The sequence below is a fragment of the Vicugna pacos genome, chromosome 14 (assembly GCF_048564905.1).
Source record: "Vicugna pacos chromosome 14, VicPac4, whole genome shotgun sequence".
Lineage (NCBI taxonomy): Eukaryota > Metazoa > Chordata > Mammalia > Artiodactyla > Camelidae > Vicugna > Vicugna pacos.
The window spans coordinates 680332-699993 of NC_133000.1; the positions used below are offsets into that span (position 1 = coordinate 680332).

The 19662-nt window shown below is 54.9% G+C and overlaps 1 protein-coding gene and 1 long non-coding RNA gene across 3 annotated transcripts; one reads left to right on the forward strand and one right to left on the reverse strand.

Annotated features, from left to right (window-relative positions):
* Positions 1 to 9402: 9402 nt before the first annotated feature.
* GJB2 (gap junction protein beta 2) lies at positions 9403 to 14454 on the reverse strand. Of its 2 annotated transcripts, none has more exons than XM_031684695.2 (2): positions 14306 to 14454; positions 9403 to 11419 (listed from the first exon to the last, which is right to left on the reverse strand). In XM_031684695.2, the coding sequence occupies exon 2, from the start codon at positions 11395 to 11397 to the stop codon at positions 10717 to 10719; it is 681 nt and encodes a 226-aa protein (XP_031540555.1). In that variant the 5' UTR covers positions 11398 to 11419; positions 14306 to 14454; the 3' UTR covers positions 9403 to 10716. The 2 variants fall into 2 exon arrangements, with proteins under 2 accessions (XP_031540555.1, XP_031540556.1); XM_031684696.2 differs by having other exon boundaries at positions 9403 to 11414; positions 14306 to 14443.
* Positions 14455 to 14646: 192 nt separating this feature from the next.
* Positions 14647 to 16524, forward strand: LOC140701047 (uncharacterized). Its single transcript, XR_012079793.1, has 2 exons — positions 14647 to 14731; positions 15303 to 16524. It is a non-coding gene; the product is annotated as an uncharacterized lncRNA (long non-coding RNA).
* Positions 16525 to 19662: the final 3138 nt, after the last annotated feature.

Below are 19662 nucleotides of genomic sequence, written 5' to 3' on the forward strand. Positions count from 1 at the left end.
GGTGGCGGCCAGCCTCCCTCCCCAAGTGACTCTCCAGCCTGAGGTCTGACATCGGGCACTGCATGCGGGAACATGAACACAGCTGGTCCCCTTCTGCCGCCTGGCCTTGCCGCGGGCCGCCCACCCCCAGGCAGGAGGGCTGGACGCACGGAGCGGGTGTAAGTCCACTTCCCCTGTCTGTCTTGGCATAAGGATCTCAGACTCCTAACTCGCACTCTTGACCCTGCCGTGTGGGGCGGGGGGTTAAGAAAGGTACTTCCCTCTGGTCCAAGCCTTAAAGTCACTGGCTCCCCACTGTTTTAAAAACAGACAATGGACTTACCCTGAGCGCCAGTCGTTGAAGCACTGGAGGACTTTAGAGTAATTTCCCTGGTGCATGGAAGCTTTCTCGGGCATATTCCCAAACCGAATTGTGCATCTGAAGGTCGCAAGAGGCTGAGGTCTTTCCATCCCGACGCGGCCCCGGTCAGCTGTCTCACCGTGGACAAGCCGCCTGGTTCTTTGCGGCGTCCGCTGCTCTGGCCCCTGGCCCCTCCTGGGAGCAGAGGCCCTCCAGGGCCACCACGCCACGTGCCGCTCTGACGCTGAGGCTGTCTCACCGTGATCTTTAAATGGCCTGAGAGCTTCAAACGTCACACAGGCGTTGGTGATTACTACAGGCTGTCTCTCCGTGGGGGAGGTCCGCTTCTCCCCCAGACTGAATTTCTGCGTCTGAGAGCCTGGGATAAACCGCCACACTCGCAGGGTTTTCCGTAAGCCTCAAATGACCCACGGCTGTGAAGGCACCAGTGAGAGTTGCAGGGCAGCTGACAAACACCGGGTGGTGCTCGTGGTGGTGACGGTAAATGCCTGCACCTGGAGAGTGGCCTCTGCCATCTTCTCAGAGAGCGTGCCTTCCCATCGGGGAGGTGGCGCAGCTGATGGCAGCCGCGGGCCAGCTGATGTCCTTCATCCACCCAGACTTGACACGCGCCCTCTGATGAGACTGATGAGCGTCTTGGGAGGCCTCAGGGCCGACCTCACCCTGCTGATGAGCCAGGGCTGCCAGCCCGCGTTTCTGCAGGCGCAGCTCCCCTGCCGGGAAAACGGGCATCAGCGTTTTCATGGGTTTTGCTTTTAAGACAAAACTCACTTTGGGGTCTTTTATCTGAAGCTCCCACCGGTCGGTCGTGAAGTAGCTCAGGTGGCCCCTGACCTACTGTTCATTCTGCAGGGGCCATTTGTACTCGTGGCATCAGCGCAAGAAACTCGGAAACAGCCTCAGCAAACGTGAGACGAAAGAGGAGAACTTCGGGGCAGGGGGAGGCGTGGGGCAGAGTCCCCGGGAGCAGGTGCCACTCGCCCCTCTGGGCACCAGGCCTCACGGAGAAGACATGCCTCCTTGCCACCCCCACGGCCAGCTGCCAGCGTCGTCACGGCCTCCAGGGTGGACCTGGGGCCCCGAGTCATCGTTGGGAAGACTGGGCCTTCATCCTTGCCCGAGTGCCCCTCAGCTGGGCCACGCGGGGGCCCGCGCTGGCTTGGGCGGCCGTGGGCGCTGCGGCTGCGCAGGGGGGCGTCCGCTCCGTCGCTCTCCTTCTTTCCTGGCAGGAACACCTGTTTGTTTGCTTTTACTGAGGTCTAGTGTATTTACTGTGCTGTGTGAGTTTCTGGTGTGCAGCAAAGTGGTTCAGTCATACACGCATATCTATTCCTTTTCATACTTTTTCGTTACAGGCTATTACAAGATATTGAATACAGTTCCCTGTGCTCTACAGTATCAACTTGTTTTTGTCTGTTTTACATACAGTATTAATATCTGCAAATCCCGAACTCCTGATTTATCCTTCCACCTCCCTCCTTTTCCCCTATGGTAACAACACTTTTTATGTTTTCTGTGTCTACATGTTTCTGTTTTGTAAATAAGTTTATTGGTGTCATTTTTTTAGATTCCACATGTAAGTGATATCATATGGTGTTTGTCTTTCTCTTTCTGGCTGACTTCACTTAGTGTGATAATCTCCAGGTCCATCCATGTTGCTGCAAATGGCTTTATTTCATTCTTTTTTATGGCTGAGTAGTATTCCATTGTATAAATATACCACAACTTCTTTATCCAGTCCTCTGTCGATGGACAGTTAGGTGCTTTGTGTCTTGACTATTGTGAATAGTGCTGCCATGAACACTGGGGCACAGGTGTCTTTTTTGAACTAGAGTTCTCTCAGGGTGTATGCCCAGGAGTGGGACTGCTGGATCATAGGGTAAGTCCATTTTTCGTTTTTAAAGGAACCTCCATTCTGTTTTCCGTAGTGGCTGCACCAAACTACATTCTCCCTGGTAAGAACATTTAACCCCTTAATGAACTTGGAGGTACATGACCCCTGTGTTACCCTTGGGTCTCTCCCTATGATATCCAAGTTTCCTCAGCCTCCGGTCCTCTCCCCGTCCCCCCAGCCTTCCCTCTGCACCACTGGGAGCAGGATGTCTCCCTGGACCCCTGCTCAGCTTGGTGGTTCTCCAGCCCAGCAACACCTAGGGGCTTCCCATCACCAACAGAGCAACTCCATCCCCTCTGCCTGAGGGGCCCAGCCTGCCACCCCCTGGCACCTGCACCTGGTGCCCGGCCTCCTTCCCTCTCCTCAGGCACCACGTGCGTGGCGCCTCCACCTGAGACGTCCCACCTCCTCTGGGGATGTGAACATCTGACCTTGCTGTGCTGGCGAGGTCACCACAGCTCCTCAGAGCCGGGTCAGAACTGAGTCGGTGAATCTAGGATTACTGGCTGCTCATCTTGGAGTCAACTGAGTGTCCTCAGGAGCCTCCTGGGCTTTCCTGCGCTTGCAGCATCGAAGGGCTGAACGTTTGCCAATTTCAGTCTGTTCCCCTGCTTGTGGCGGGGCCTCCCCTCCGCTCCCTGCTCTGTGTCACCTGAACGCTGGGGGAGGGGAGTGCAGGGTGCTGGGCAGTGAGGCGTGGTTCAGCAGCAGAGCACCAGGGACGGAGGCAGAGCCGGGTGTACGCGAGGTCCTGGAGGACATGCCCGCACCCTGGATGGCACGTGGGCAGTCAGGGCAGGTGCAGGCAGACAGGGAGAGAAAGAGGGAGAGGGGGCGTGGGGCACAGCCCTGACGGGGTCTGCGGGTGGGCTGCTCTGGGGTTCCGGGCTCAGGCAGGACTGGTTGATTCAAACCTACAGACCAGGGTTTTGTCAGGCTCCTCGGGGTCTTACCCGGGGGGCCCGGGGGAAGGCGCTGGGGGGCAGGGGAGCCTCTGGGGGGTCAGGGCAGGAGCTCGCTCATGCTTTGACTCTGCAGCTGCTGTCCAGGCCCTGCGCTTGCAGGAGGGTCCAGGCCAGCCTAAGGCCCCCAGGCCACTGGCCACACGGGAGGGAGGCTGAGGCGGCTAAACCCGGCGACAGAATTACTCCCTGTTCATGACAAAGCAGGAGGAGCCAAAGAGAAACCATTAAAAAGAAAGAAAAGGACAAGGGAAGAGTCCATTTCCTGTTTCTCATGGAGATGCTGGCTCTGCCGAGAGCCTTGGAGATTTGAGAAACGCAAAGGGGGTCAGAGGTGCTCCAGGTGAAACCCCGGACAGACTGTCTTTTTGTGGCTTAAGGTTTGCTGCTGTCGGAGCAAACTCTTTCAATCCCCCACGTGCCTCCGGATCTGGGGGGGTTAGTACTACAACTTCTGCTTCTGTTTGGGTAGAAATGAAAACCAGGGCGGCTACCACGGTGGGTTCTAACCCACAGCGGCTCTGGGAAGCGGCCTGGGACTTGGCAACGACTCAGGGACTCAGAGAGACGAGGGGGTCCCAGCCGACCCTGGGAGCGCCTCCTGTTTTTAATCACCGTTCCTGAGAGTCGTTTCTGTTCACGGTAGCCCTTCTGGCCTGGGCGACAGCCTGCGGTACCCCCGAGGGGAGGGCAGGTCCCAGCTGGCGTGCACCTGAGCTTGGGCAGAGCGACCGCCGGTGCTTCCTCCCGAGGTGACTCAACCAGATTTGAACTTGAGTGTTCTCCGCCGGGCAGGAACGACAGGGCTCTGTGCCCAGACTTGCCTTATTTGCTTGATGTTTATGGCTAATATATGGGCCTAGGAAGTTGTGTGGTGCTTTACAGCTCTAGTAAAACAGGCCAGAGACGTTCGCAGCGTTTGATGTGTGTCTGGGTTCAGCAAACATCTTCTGTGCTGGTGATCACCAGCAGTGTCTTTCACGGAGATTGTCCACCGTCCTTGTGTTGAGAAGAGAGCTCTCTTTTTTCACTTAAAAAACTATGGTAAAATGCACATAAATAGAATTTACCTTATTAAGCATTTTATGTGTACCTTTCAAAGCACATCCACATTGTTGTGCAACCATCACCCCATCCATCTCCAGAACTTTTTCATCTTCCCGAACTGAAACCGTCTGCTAAATGTTCATGCCCACCCCTCACCCGCAGCCGTGCCTCGCTTCCGTCCGTGGGGCCCTCACGGCTTGGGGACCCATGTAGGTGGAGCCGCACAGCGTCCGTCTTGTTCGTCTGGCTTATTTCACTTGGTACCACGCCCTCTCCTTGCGCCCACTTGTAGCCTGTGTCCGAACATCCTGTTTTGAGACTGAATTGTATTCCGTTGTGTATATGAGCCACATTTTGATTATCTGTTCCTCTGTTGACGGACCCCGGTGCCTCTTCCAGTTTGGGGCAGTTGTAACGCTGCTGCGCGGACAGTGTCTGTTTGAACGGAGAGCTCTTTCTTCAGGAACAGCCGAGGCAGAGGGACAGTCCAGCTTTCCTAAGCTACTGGGGCTCAGAACTGTGCTGAACCCATTTTCCAAGCTTTGTAAAGTAGCCGGAGTTACCGGCGTCACAGTTACCGGGCCTGAAAGCCCTGAGGGGGGCTAGGCGACCCCTCCCGCCCCAGCAACGTGAGCGAGACAGGCCCAAGCGGCGCTGACGGTTTCGGGAGTCGCTCGCGGTCATCAGACAGTGGTCGGCAAAGGGCCTTCCCTGCCCCCACAGGGGGGTGCTGAGTCACGGGTAGTCTCACCACAGCCCTGATGGTCTGGGTGCTAAGGTTTCCAAGAACAAGTGACAGAATGCTTAGCGAAACCAGAGGAAAAGCCGAAATCAGAACCTTGTAGAGGGCCGTGAACCAGAGCCGTGGGTCACAGAAGCTTGCGTGCGTACTGTCTACGAGAGGAAATAGTGCGCGTTTACATGTGGATTTTAGTTTTTCATTCTCTGTGGTCACCCTAAAACATGACGGCTATAGTGTCTGCAAACTGGGGAGACAAGCCCCAGAGCGTGGAAGCGTGAGGTTTCTGTGAGGGTCGATGGGGCTGTTTCTTACGAAAATCCGCCTCGAGGGAAGCGGGGGTGGGGGGCTGGGGTGGTGCCGGGCCTGCCGTCACCCGGCTGACGCTGACGTGGGGGTGGCGGCACCTTGGGGGCCCGTCCCCACCCGGCTCCCCAGAATCTGGCCGTCTGGCTGCGACGTCCAGTGGCAGAGGCCTTGATAAGTTGTGCAGCTTCTCGGAGAAATGGAAAAACGCCAACCTGACCACTAGCCTCTCTTCATGATTTATTTTTTGTTCCTGGAGGCCCTGAAGAAATGATTTCACGGCAGGCCCTCTTCCTGTAGTGTTCTGCTGGGCCTGACACGCCCTGCTTGTCACGTGCTCTGTTTTGTAAGGGGACCACCTTGGACACGCCTGCCCTCCGCCCTGTGACCTCTTCTGCCATCATCTTTGCATTTCACGGGGCCCAGAACAGGGCTCTGCACACATGGTTTTGGGAACGCAGTAAGTGCGGTCTTAGAGTGGACAAGGAAACGGTGCACACGCTCAGATGGTTCTGTCAGGCCCTTCACCCAGGGTGCCACAGCGTTCTTACCATCGGGAAGAATGTGCGCTAGCTGCAGCTCAGTGCGTTTATCCTTAAAACTTCAGACTCAGATCCTGCTGTAAACAAATTGCGGTTAAGCTCAAAGGAGATCTTTGGTGGCAGTCCACAGTCACCATTTTTACTGGGTTAAGTGACTGCAGGCTCATTAAACTGACAGGTGACATCAAGTCAGGAGGAACTGTTAATAAGCTGAATACAGGGCTTAAAAAGGTCTAATGGCCCTGAGGGATCAGGGGAGACCAGTGGGATGACTCGTAACTGGGAAAACGCAAAGCCCTGACCTAGGGCGGAAAATCCAAGAGATGTGCCACGGAAGAAAGTCTGGTCTGGCAGGAGGTGGGGGTGCGGGGAGGGGGACACTCTGTGAAAAGGTGGAAAGAAGGCAAGTGCTCACTAACAAGGAGACGCTGGAGCAACCAGGGCGCAGACGGCCACTGGAGTATTGCACCCCCAGGAAAAAGAGCAGGCTAGACCCGCTCACGCAGACCTGGAACGGTTCCCGAGGCAGATCACTAAGTGAGACCCTGTCACGGAGAAAGCTGCCTTGGAAATGCAGACCTGAATGGCTCCGCACGTTTGTGTGTATCTGCCCAGAAGTATTAGCTGCTGCGTGAAGTCTGGGAGGCTCTCCTTGGAGAGGTTCATACGGACACTGAGCCCAGCTGGACTTGAGATTTCACTTTGACTTTATACACGTCTGTATTTAAGCTAAATGCCAGTCATTTACATGTTAATTCTGTAATTACACACGTCACATGGGCGGCCTTTTTAACTGAAAACGAGCAAAGGTGATGGGCTGTTGAAAGCAAAGTCGATGTCGGACCCTTAACTATAAGACCGCTCGGGAAGGGCGGCCGGGGCGGGGCGGCCGGAGGGGGAGCCCGACTCCTGCTCTTCCTTCTCCGCCTGCACCTGGAGGGTTGGCGCACAGCAGCTGCTTAATATTGAGAGAATGAATGAATAAATGAGGGCAATGGGGACCTGTGTCTCTGGAAGATGGAGTTAGGGTTGAACTTGGAAGTGCTCTCAGCTATTCAAGGTTCTTCTGTGGAAAACAGGCTACTCTGGGTCCACCAGAGGCAGGACAGGTGCCCGAGTGCAGCCGTCACAGAGGCCGGTCTCAGCACCAGCCTGGGGGCCCGGGCCCTTCCCTGGCCTCCTCTCCTTCCGTCCTCCCTCGACGCTGGCGTCCCGGCCTTTCTCTCCCGCCGGACCCCTCGTCCCTAAGAGGCCCTTAGGGTCTCCGGCATTCAGGCCTTCCCTGATGACGGGGCCCTCCTCTCTGGGCCCGGCCTCTTTCCCCGTTGGAGGCTGCATTTTTCCCCAGTGCACTTCTCCTCCAGTATTTGTTTGCACTTTGTTTGTTCGCAGTCTGGGTGCCCGGCAGTTCCTGGCACTCAGTTGGGACTCAGTAAATGTTGGCTGAGTAAACAAATAATTAGAGACGTGCAGACATGGAAGAGGATGTCTCACGAGGCCGGGTCTGCCTCCTTAACCCTGTCGCCCTGGGGAGGGCAGGGGCCCCAAGGGGCTGGCTTTTAGCTTCTGGAATTGTGCACCCCTGGGGACTCCAGCATCCGAGCCACACATTCTCTGTGAGTTGGACCATCTGTTCTTGCCTCGGCACCTGCTGTGCAATCTCCCTGACCCCTTGACCCCTGGGTAGGAATGACACGGCGCAAGGGCCGGCCTCGGACTGCTCAGGACGGTCACCGTGGAGAGTAAATGAGATCACATACCTACAGCGTCTGGTGATATGCATGCCGGGACTCAGCCCAAGGAGATGAGTCCAAACTTCCTTTCTCACACTCTGAGTTTTCTTTAATGACAGAGTGACAGAGCTGTCATCACCGTGTCTTTCTGTGATGTTCTGTTTGCACTCTCCCTCCTCGTGTGGCCAGTCTGTCCTCACCGCACTTGTTTTGGGCCTTGTGTAAATGGGAGCTCCCCTCAGGCTTCCAGCGCATCAAGCTCTGCGTGAGTCATTTCTATCTGAAATCCCATCCACCCACTTTCCAGCCTGGGGTGGAGCTGATGGAAAACAGAGGGCAACAGTATGTGGCTTAGCGTTTGCTGTGTAGAGAGTTTACACCAGTTGTCCTATTGGGTCATCACTAACCTGGGAGGTGTTCAGCAGGCCCATTTCAGAGGAGGAAGCTGGGGCCTAGGGAAGTAAGTGAGGTCCTGCGTACCCACTAGACACCCCTGTCAGCCCACTGCCCGCTGCTCCGGGCTGATCACCGAGGCCGGTGACTGCAGTGACAGACCACGCGGCCCCGGCCCCAGCAAAGCACCACGCTTGGCCTCCTGATTCAACCCAGATTCGCCTTCTGACCACTGCATGTGTACGGAAAAGCTGACTGAGACAGTGGCGGCCAGTTTCTTAAGAAGCCCCATTCAAGGTAGAGTTAGCAGCTGGACTGTTCCCACCACCTCCCAAACTCCCCAGGGCGACACCCAGGCACCCGGTGCCCGGCCAGTGCTGGAGGCCCTCCTGAGGCCGCCCGGGTGAGGCCACGTACTCGGTGTGACCAGCCTGACACAGGCCACTGTGGTGGAAACTTAAAAAGAAAAGAAAAGAAAAAAAGAGCTTTTCCTTCCTTAGTGCACATTATAAATCGATGACTTGAGATACCCCCAGGGCTATCATTTTCAGAGTTCAGGCTCTGATTCCCAGGCATGTGGCCAGACCTCTCTGTAAGTTCTTAAAAGCGGTCAGGTCTGTAATTATTCTGACCCGGTCTTTTAATGCCTGAGAGTAATAATCTTCATAGCTTGTAAGTGAGCACATCTATTTAAACATGTGTGCTACCAGGGGACCGGCTGTGTGCCGGGCACCCAGGAAGGCACCCGGGGACCACTTCTCTACCCCTCTGTCACCTGGATGCAAGCTGACTGCTTTTTGTCCTTTTAAATCTGTCTAGAAATCGCATGGTTCCCTGTGAAAGCTCTCTGTGAATGCTTTGGAGTCTCTGGAGGAGGCTCGGACCCGGGCTGTCGCTGGCTGTCCGGGGGAGCGCGGCGGCAGGGCACCCGGGCCGGAGCTGGGCTCCGGGGAGCAGGAAGCGGTCATCAGCCGGCTTTGACGGGCTGCCAATGCACGCCGGTGTGAAATCCCCCAGAAAACCCCACGGAAAAGACTCCTGGCAGGACTTCCCTCGGGCCTCGGCCAGCCTCGGCCAGCCCCGGCTGCAAGCAACGTTTCAGAGCGTCTACGTGACTCTTAGGAGCCGGACGGGCCAAGTGGCCCCGGCTCAGCCCCGAGCGGCAGGCCCGCCCGCACCCCGTGCCACGCGCCCCTCAGGCTCCCGGAGGGTGAGCGCGCGGGCAGGAGGCGTCCCCGGCAGCCTTCCCAGGGGCAGGGGCTTTTCTGTCACTCGGCAGAAGAATCGCAGAATCGTGGACAGTCACCATGGCAACTTGCCCACTCAGCGTATGACATGTGAAGTATTACTACACTTTCAAAAGTGGCTATAGGCAAAATTAAAATCTGCTATTCTATTAAAACTGTAATAGATTTTAAACAACTGTTACATGAATTAATTATATTTTAATACTTTGAATGACATTCGAGACATCACAAAATTATTTTAGTTATAAGTATGCAATTAAAGCTATTATTATTACAAAATGTTTTCTATAATGCTATCCTTGGAAATAGGAAAGTGTTTATTTTCATTGAAGTATGTCAAGTACCATTTCTGGGAAACCATGTCCGGCATCATGATAATATTAGGATTCAGTTTATCTTATAGAACTGCTAAATATTGATCTAACCCCGAGTTCCTACTTTTAAAAAATTCCTATTAATTCTATTTTCACCTAAAAACCCTGGATCCTGGAAAGGGAAGCAAGGCATTTTAATGGTCAGGATTTATAGTCTAGTCTTTCCAACTGCTCTTTAAAAATAGGAACTACCAGCCCACCCCCCAATTTTGCCATTCTGTTCTGCACCGTGAAATCGTACGATGGCAATAAAATATTCCCAAGCAATCTCTTCCAGCCAGAATCTTCCCACACCCCCGGGAAGGGAAGGGGCAGCGTCTGAGGAAGAGGCAGGAGTTGGGGCACAGCCAGTCTGTGTTTCTCATGCAGAATTACAGCTAAATTTTTGAAATGAGGCCGTTTGCTATGAAAAGCCATCACTAAGGACTTGTAGTTTGTCTCACCTGTGAGAACTGAAGTGCTCTTGGCAGCAAACACCTCGGTTCCTATAGTCGGCAGCCTCTCCGCGGCCCTGCCAGCTACTCACAACCGAAAGGCCGTGTTTAAATTCAGTGATAGCGTCTAATTATGCACCATGTACATATCATAATCTGAGCCTTTGTAAGAGGAGAATGTATAATGGGTCCCAGAACATCTTGTAGATCAAAAGAATATATTTTAAAGTTTTCACTTAAAAAAAGTGTAACAGTTTGAAGCATTGGGTAACCTTGTCCATCGTTAGCGACTACAACTTCAAAGCGAATAAAAGAACCGAGATTCTCTAGGTTTGCTTTTAACTTGGGGGAAAGGGCAGGGGGACCCCAAGTGACCCACCAAGCCTCCTCAGCATCCTCTCTAGGCCCTGGCGTTTCTCCTCCTTCCTCGAACAAAGAAAGAGGAACAAACGCCGTATCCTTTGTTTGCAACAGGGAAGAACGGATGGCACCCGCCCCCGCCCGGCAGCGGAGCTCGGAGCTCGGAGCTCTGCCGAGGTCCGCACTGAGGTGCCTGAGTTCTACGGGAGATCTACGGGAGGTTCGCGGGGTTGCCTTTCAGACGAGAATCTTAGCCTGGGAGACACTGGTGCCCTGACTGCCTCACCCTTTCCTGCCATCTTTTATCTAAAGCTGGGTACCGTGTTACACTGGCTTTTTGGACTTTTTGGAACAATATCTAATTAGCAGATAGCACAATTCAGTGACATTCAGCAGGATGCAAATTCCGGACACCGCGATCATGAAGACGGTAAAGACGGTCTTCTCCGTGGGCCTGGACACGAAGCAGTCCACGGTGTTGGGACAGGGCCACGCGTTGCACTTCACCAGGCGCTGCATGGAGAAGCCGTCGTACATGACGTAGAAGACGTACATGAAGGCCGCCTCGAAGATGACCCGGAAGAAGATGCTGCTGGTGTAGGTCCACCACAGGGAGCCCTCGATGCGGACCTTCTGGCTCTTGATCTCTTCAATGTCCTTGAATTCGTTCTTTATCTCTCCCTTAATGAACTTCCTTTTCTTCTCGTGTCTGTGGTAGGCCACGTGCATGGCCACCAGCAGGGCGGGCGTGGACACGAAGATGAGCTGCAGTGCCCAGAGCCGGATGTGGGACACGGGGAAGTAGTGGTCGTAGCAGACATTCTTGCAGCCGGGCTGCAGCGTGTTGCAGGTGAAGTCGGCCTGCTCGTCCCCCCACACCTCCTTTGCGGCCACCACGAGGATCATGATGCGGAAGATGAAGAGGACGGTGAGCCAGATCTTCCCGATGCTGGTGGAGTGCTTGTTCACGCCCCCGAGGATAGTCTGCAAGGTGCTCCAATCCATCCTCCCCTCTGTGCAGGCTGCGCTGGAAGAGACAGAGTGAACACACAACACCGGAATGACTGATCAGGCCCAGACAGGGGACACCTGTGGGTCCAGCTTTCTGAAATCCCTTCCCATGCAAGCACCAGTTCTCACACAGCCTCAGCAAGAAAGGTGAGAATAAAACCGACTTGGTATAGGGTGGCTGTGCGCTCCCCAGGCCTCCTCCAGCACGTCTGTGTCCTCTAAGGAGGAGCCGCGTGCTCATCCGAGCAATTCACCCGAGCTTAGCGCACCATCGACTCAGGGCGGGGGCACCACAAGCAAGTGCGTCCGCTGACCCAAGGGCCCTGGACGGTGACCGAACCCCTGCAGACGCCGCGTGTGATCTTCCCGACGCCGCAGTCCCTCAGTGCTCCCGCGGCACCTGGCACTTCCACCTCCTTGCCGGCCCCAAGTCTTGGACGGCACCCTGGACTCCTGCCAGCTGGGGCCAACCTCGCCCTACAGGCCAACAGGCCATGCCTCCTGCAGTGCCTTTTCCTGAAAATATTTCCAGTAATTTTCATGGACGTGAGACGCAGCAGCCATGTGACTGTTGGCAACAGTGACGTCTACACTTGAGGGACCCCTTGTTCAGCATTTCCCAAAGGGCCTCATTTTTCGATATAAAAAGGAGCAGCTAGAAAAGTTCTCTCCGGGGAGAAAAGCCACTATGGCATGGATTTTTGTGTCCGTTTTGTACATGGCTTGGGGTCCTCACTGTCCTGCGGGGACTGACTGCTTGGTTAGTACTCAGGTTTGGAAAGTGCTGCAACTGTGTGTTTTTATTGTGGGCTACGGTTTTAATGTCGAAATGTCTCTAAAGAGGTGTATTGTTAAAAAAAAAAAAAAAGGCCAGAAATTTAACCCAGCGATTCTCCAGGGACTGGCTCCACAAAGTCACAGACTGAAGAGGAGGGGTGATGTGCTACTTACTGAAAAGGGGCACTTGTGGGGAAGCCCGTGGGTTGATCATCCAGGAGCCAGCGGCCTCCTCTCCATCTCAGGAAATGAACTGTGCACTGATGCCTGTCTGTCTCAGTCAAACCTCTTTTAAGCACGACTCCACCCTCCACAATCCGATGAGTAATGTTTCCGCCCCTTCCAAACTGGTTCTCAAGCCTCCACCTTTTACTTAAAAGCTTAATGCTCTCCTCACTTTGAGCAAGTTGGGCCCTGCTGCGCTTCCTGAGCAGAAGGAGAAAGTCTGATCGCCACGCCGCCTCTGGGGCGCTGGGCACCCCAAAGTCTGGCTGAAACCATCCAAGGCCACCTGGTTCAGTTGAGGCAGCAGAGACTTGAGGAGGGTCAGGACATGAGAGCTACAAGGAGACAGATATCCAGCTTGCTCAGCTTGCAAGAGAGAAACAGCAGCGGGAAAAGGGTCTGGGCCGGGGTCAGCCTTGACCCTTTCAGTACAGACTGTCTGGAGGCCATAGGTCCTGCACCTCTGTCTGTCCTGCCTCAAAGCACAACCAAAGCTCCTGTGAAATCAGACCCTCCACTTCTCCTCTGGCACTTACTAGGTGGAAACAGGACACTCACTGGAACAGACTGTCGGGTCCGCATCAGTGCATTTGGCTAAAATTCTGGGGTGGGGCTCGTGCCAGACACAGACCACACAGCCAGTCCGATCGGCAGCAGCTGAGAAGGAGGCCCTCCGAAGCCAACGGTGCTCGTTGCTGTTGTTTAAAGCTCGTGGCTGAGCTGCAACTGCCTGTTCTAAAGATCTTTCAGGAAGACGAGCAAATGAAAACTGGATCCTGACAGGACAGGTAATCGGGAGAGGCGACTCACCGAGCAGGATGAAGTTGTCACGGCACTCAGATGAGCCAGCAGCTGCCCTCCTGCCTCCCTGGTCTGCCCACCCCACCTGCCAGGGGCGGACTGAGGAGCTGGTTCCTTTTTGAGAGAAGCCACTGGGCAAATCACCAGGTTCCAGAAAAGGCGAAAGGAATTCTTTTCCCCTGAGCTTCTCAATCCTTACTTTTTTGATGGTGGCCTTTGACTAATCTCTCCGAAGTACCCTCCTCCCCACACACCCGAGGTGCGAGTTGTGACTGACTGCGCACTACTTCTGACATGGACTCAAAGGGCGCATGGGGACATGGCTGTTGCCACACTTCTGGGAGACTCCAGGTCACAGGAATCTGGAGGGCTGTTCAGGATGATTCCCCTCCTGGGAGGGGCGGTCCAGGGACGATACAGCCTGGCTCCCCAGTTTGTAACCAGCGTCCCTAAGCCCCCCCACCCCCAACTGCACAAGCCACCCGGAGACACCAATCTTGAATTCGTAGGAGGAAGAGAAGCGACCACAGCGCAGACTCGGATCAGGCAGTGAGCGGCCTCTTCTCTGCAAAGCAGAGTGAGGAGGAAAAGGTCAGATTCCTCCAGGCTAAGCTTCCGCTTAACCCAAGATACTGGGTTTTCTTTCTGAGCGACGCGTTCGGCCAATTAAAGTCTCCTGGTGGAGGCAGGTGAAGCACCCGGCGGCTGTGCCGGACTTTCCCGGAGGAACGAGATCGACCGCCAGGCGACCCGGCGGCCGCACACCTGTCCTGCCGGCCGTCCTTCCCGCGCGCGGCCCACGGCTCCGGGCCAGTCGGCGCCGCCGCACGTCGCGGGGTCGGCCCGTTCCCCCTCCAGAACGCGGCCCCAGAGGCTCCCAGCAGGGGTTCGAGCTTGCCACCCGCCCTGCGCCCCAGGGCCGCTGTCGCGACTGCCAGGGACCCGGCGGCGCGGGGCCTCGGTGCGCACCGGACGCAGCCTGGGGCCCCGGGTCCCTCCCCCCGTGTCCCGCAGCTCCTGGCTGTCCCAGGAGTCCCTCCCCGCCGGGTCCCACAGCCCCTGGCCGTCCCCGGGCGCCAAGAGGCGGCGCCGGCCTTACCGCTTGGAGCGTTGCGCACGGACGGGCGGCCTCGCCGGGGTCCAGGTGGTCCTGACCGGGCGGCCTGCGCGCTCGCTGCGGGCCGGGGCGCCGGGACGGGCTGGGAGCAGGGAGAGCGCGGCGCGCGGGGCGCTCGGGCCTTCAACAGCTGTGCGTCCCCGCGGCGCCTTTTAACCGCAGCGCGCAGCGCGCACCCCGCCCCTTCCCTTGAGCTGTTGAGAAAGTCCTGGAGGGGGCGGCCCCGCGGCGCTGCGGGCGGGGCGCGCCGGGCCTGAGCCCCAGAGCTTCCCGGTCCCCGCGCCCCCTCGCGCGCCCGGCTGAGCGCCCCGCGCGTCGGGAGCGGGCGGGGCTAAAGGACAGTGGTCGCTGCTGTTACTTCTGCTCGGACAGGCTCAGGAGCGCTGTCGTAGTCAAAGCTCTGATTTAGTTGAGTTAATTATTTTTTAAATATTAGATGAGTAAGTTCAGGCGCGAAGGTCGGTTTCCCCGCGAGGCTCTCCGCGGCAGCGCGGTTGCCCTGAGCCGGTTCCGCCCTGGGAGTCTGGGTTCCCGGTGGGCGAGGAGGGGACCCCGCGGGCGCTGGCCAGGTCCCTGCTTCTTTCTCCCCCGAAAACCTCACAGGTCTCCTTGACTTCCTGATTTGATTCGATCACTTTCAACTATGTGCCGAGGGCCAGGGCTGGACGTGGGGGTAGACAGGGCCGGTGACAGGGACCCCGCACGCGGACCCAGTCTGCCCCCAGGAGGGGATGCACCCGGGGTCCGTCCCGCGATCTCCTGCTCCCCCGGCTGAGAAATCGCAAGGGGTTACTCAGCTTGGGGTAGGGGGGCCACCACGAAAGAAGTGCTCGGGCCCGCCCTCCCCGGCACACACACCACCACGGGGCACACTGGTGGGATTTCTGGAGTTTCCCTGGGAAACTCAGCTCCTCTCCCGGAAGCTTGATCTCGGGTTACGGGTTTCATTGTTCGCCTTTGGGCATTCTGATGTCTGGAGATGCAGGTGACAGAGGGCGGTGTTCACAGGACAAGTGGACGGAGACTGAGAACTGCAGAAGCTGCAGCGCCCAGCGGGGGAGCAACAGCCTCGCTCAGGAGTCCCGCGAAGCGCCCCAGCGTGGAGGCCACCAGCCCGCTCCCACGCCGGCTCCATTAGGTCACTTTTACATTAAGCAAAGATGATTCACCCTACAGGGAAGATCTGGCCTCAGAAATTAATTTCCCATGATTGCCAACACTGGCGTAAAAGCATTGACTTTCCCTGTAAAACGGCTGCCCCTTTGCCAGGGGCTAGCTTGGGCCGACCGTTCTTGCATGGGCAAAGCTGAGTTTGTCCTGCGGTCACTACCCCACCTTTCAGCCCTAGGTCTCAGTCCGGTAGGGAGTGTCTGTTCATGAACAGACAAAGCCCTACAAGGCCCATGGTGAGAGGTGCTGAATCAGCTTGTTGGAAATGACACCGCAAAGCTGGGTGGGGTGGAGGAACCTTCTGGGCCTGAGCCTCCTGGGAGCTGGGGGAGAGGCTGCTGCTGGGGGGAGCCGGTGGGCACCCCTTTGGTTCTCAGGGGTCTGTGTGGGGGTTGGGTTGGGGTGGAGAAAGGGTGTGGCACCGTTTGTACGCAGCTGCTGGTAAAGATGGTTTGGAGAAGGAATATTAACTGGCCATCCCCATTGAGAAATTTCACCTTAGCTTTCAGTGTCCATGTCGTGATGACAGGTTGCTGTTCAGCTTCCTTCTCCTGTTTTCCCTGACTTACTCTCCTGATTTGCATAATTACCACGCGTTGTTGGCTAACTGAGGATCACAGCTCTGTAATTTAGGAAATGTACTTAGAACTCCCACGGCGCTTAAGTCTTAATTACAGTTCAGCATTTGATTTTACTCTGTTCTGTGTGACTTCTTTTGTTTTCTGTGTTTTCTTCTTAAGCAGAGGTGGATTCCACAGGACCGGAAGTCTTGCAGAGGCATCTCTGGGTTCTCCAGCGTAGAGGAGGGGCGGAGGTGAGCGGGCAAGGGTCTCCCAGCCGGCCGCCTGAGGAGGCCTCTGCCTGAGCTTACGCGCAGACGCAGCTAGCAGGTCGCTTCACAGACTCACACTTCTACAGGTCGTGCCATTGTTTGTGTGCAGCACGATAGCACCACTGCATTGTTTTTAGTTAAAAGGATTACTTTGTTCAATATAAACATTGAAAATAAACCTTAATTTTGTCCCCCCGTTTTCAAGTCTTCATCTCTGAATCCTGCGTGGGTCCTGCCCTCACTCCGGCCTCCCGGGCACCACAGGACCCGGATGGGGCAGGTGCCCACTCAGCCCCCTGTCCACTGATACCCCTTTCTGGCCTCACTGGCGAGCCCCGCACAAGAGAGAGAGTAGTGTTTGACTCAGCTCTTTGTGGGAGAACCCTGGTGTCTCCGGGGTAGGTCTTGGAGCTCATGGAGGGAAGGCATGTTCAGGGAAGATCGGGCATTTCTTGAGTAACTGCTGGTGATTAACCAAGGGGGATCTGCTACAGCCACACCCCGTCAGGGCAGAGTGTCAGAGGGCCCTGAGACCCACGCTTTTACACACACGCTCAGCAGCAAGCAGGCAAATCCCGGTTAATACTCGAGCTGCACTACCATGCAGATATTTAAAGCAACGCAGCTGTCAGGTTGTAAGGTGACATGCTAATGTTGAAAGCTATTTGGTATTTTAATTTGACAGTTGATTTATAAATAAGCCAAAAAAGTTGCTATTGCACAAGAAATCAGTGTGAGACAAAGACCATTTCTCAACATATTTTAATGAGTGAGTGATTGCTGCCCGGTGAGGCAGCCTCTTGAGTTCCCCCTGGCAAGGATGCTCTGAACATACAGGAAAAAATGTCTCAGTTAAATTTCTGACTCACAAATCGTATGGACGTGATAGCAGAAGACGTCTCAAGACAAGAGGAGACTTGTAGGTGGGCCGAGCCCCGTCCTAACTCTCAGCAGTCTTAGAGCCACTGGGTGTCCTGAGCGGTTGGTTATAAACCGTTTCTTGACTTTGCTGTTGAAAGGTTAATCACAATAATTAGCGAAAGGGGGAAATTCAGCGCTCCTTAAAAGAGCAGATGTAAAGCACTCCTGGAGTCTCTGGGTTATTGACCAATAGTGACATATGATACAATAATTTTACATATGATGCAATACATACGACAAAATAATTTTAAAGCGTGAGTGGCCCTAGTGTGATCCTTTAAAATTTTTGTGGATCATTATCACAGGAGAACAGCACTTCCTTAGGATTTCTCCCTGCATCGTTGACCCACACCCTCACTTACGTATCCTGAAAATAGTTAATGTCCAGTCATTCAGGGAAAAGATCAGTTGCTGTATTCAAAGTCTGTGGGGGAAAAAAGACACTAGATTTCACTAATTTAATTGTTCTTCACTTTCAAATTAGTCATCTCATTAAAAAAATCCAGCCTTTTTGTTGTGACTGAAAGTGTTATAAGCTTTTCCATCTTCTTCATTCTATTCTTACATTCACACATAAATTATTTGGGCGAAATTGGAGCTGCTGGATGTGTCTCAGTTGCAAGGCAGTGGTAAGTCGGTTTTGTTGGCTTGACTGGGTGAGTGCATAGTCTGACTTGCAGAGGCACCAGTGCAGCTCTTGTGTGATTACTTAAGCAGACTGGCGAAATTACCAAGATACTTCCAAATGGGTTTGTATCAAAAGTACGTGTTGGTCGGAAATGAATTCAAAGCTGTAACTCCCCAGGCAAACTGGTAGGGAAAATATACTTGTACTGAATATAAAAATTAAGTTCTGTAAGTTACAGTGAGTTGTCAAAATGGAAATTCTGCACCGTTCGCAAAGGAACGAAAGAGATTTCTACATTGTAGTTGTATTGGAACAGTGCTGTGTTATAGGTCTTCTTGAGGAACGTTGGGAATAGGTTAGGGGACAGCAAACACTCACGTTATGAGTTGCTTTAGTGAAAAACATTACACGTGTGGTCTGACCTAGGTCTGCAGAGCGTCAGTTCTCTGTTTGATAGACTACAGCAGCTTTTCATGGAGTTCTGGTCCAGGGTGTCCTGCATTCAGCATTGTCACTCTCTGAAAGCCACTGACTCCAGGGTCGGCTTTGCCCATCGTGGGGTGTTCTCCAACTTGGAAATCTCCTTTTTGGGAACTTGACGTGAAATCTTGGATCTTAGAACTGGGTTTTTGTGTTAGCCGAACGCACAACATTCACCTGAATTTCTCTTTAAACCGTTCCAGAGCCACTTCTACTTTGGGGGAAGATGGACATATTGGTGTACGGGGTTCTCTGGTTTAATCTTATCCTTAAAAAAAAACTTCGCGCGAGGGGGACGGGGTGGTGGTGGTGGTGGCGGCGGCGGCGGCGGCGGTGGTTGCAATACCCAGAGGGAACAGTAGATGGCGCCGGGAAGACTTGTCAGGAAGACGTGCTGTGACCTCGTCAGGAGGCTGGAGAACACATTTCTTTCCTTTTCCGCCCCCGAAATGAAACGAAATAGAACAGAATAGGAAGCACCAGAAGGCACTGCTCGCAGTGAGAGCTAAGCAGTGCTCTCTTACACGTTTGCCTGGTGGCTGTTTCCGTGCGCACGTGTGCCCGGGACCCAGCGTGAAGTGTCCTTGTTGCTGTGGAGCTCTGTCACAAGAAGCCAGGATTGTCACTGCTCTGCCCCACTCCCAGGACAACAGGGGTAGCACGTGGCCTCAGGGGAGCGGCATGTCACCGGCGGAGGGACCTCCCGGCCCTGCTGGGCCTCGTCTGAGCCCACGGCCCCGCCAGCTCCCAGCTGAGGGGTCACTGGTGGGCGGGCTGCTTGAGACCCTGCTCAGGCTGGAAATCGACCTCCTTCACTTAGACGCGTCCCCCAGGGCCCCGCTTCCTGCTCGGGGGCTGTGGGATCGCGGGACGGAGGGGAAGCAACACAGCATTGGATCAGGCTTTTTTACCAACTTAATAAAACTGTTTGTCTGCAAAAGGGTACGTGTGATGCTCTGACGTCCAGGGTGCTCAGAAGCCAAGGCCAGCCATGCTGATGGGTTATGTGTTTACGACGTGATGGCAAGAGTTTGCTTGGACTACTGGGCTTTGAGAAAGAGGAGACAGTAAACACAACGCTGCTTATGATTTTTTATTGCCTTTGAAGTAGATCCGTGATGGGGGACAGTTCAGAGTCCGGGGCCCCTCTGTCCAGTGAGACGCGACTCCTCTGCACACAGTTGGTGGAGGTGGGACTGGTCGGTCTGGAGGGCCTTGGTCTCACCCTCTCAGTCACCGTCTGATGGGAAACACCCATTTTTTCTTACAGGCAGATGACATTGCACACTAGGTTATTCGGTTGGTCTG

Bases quoted from the DNA above. Each gene is read 5' to 3' on its own strand.
- GJB2 (XM_031684695.2), bottom strand. From the start codon at position 11,397: ATGGATTGGAGCACCTTGCAGACTATCCTCGGGGGCGTGAACAAGCAC.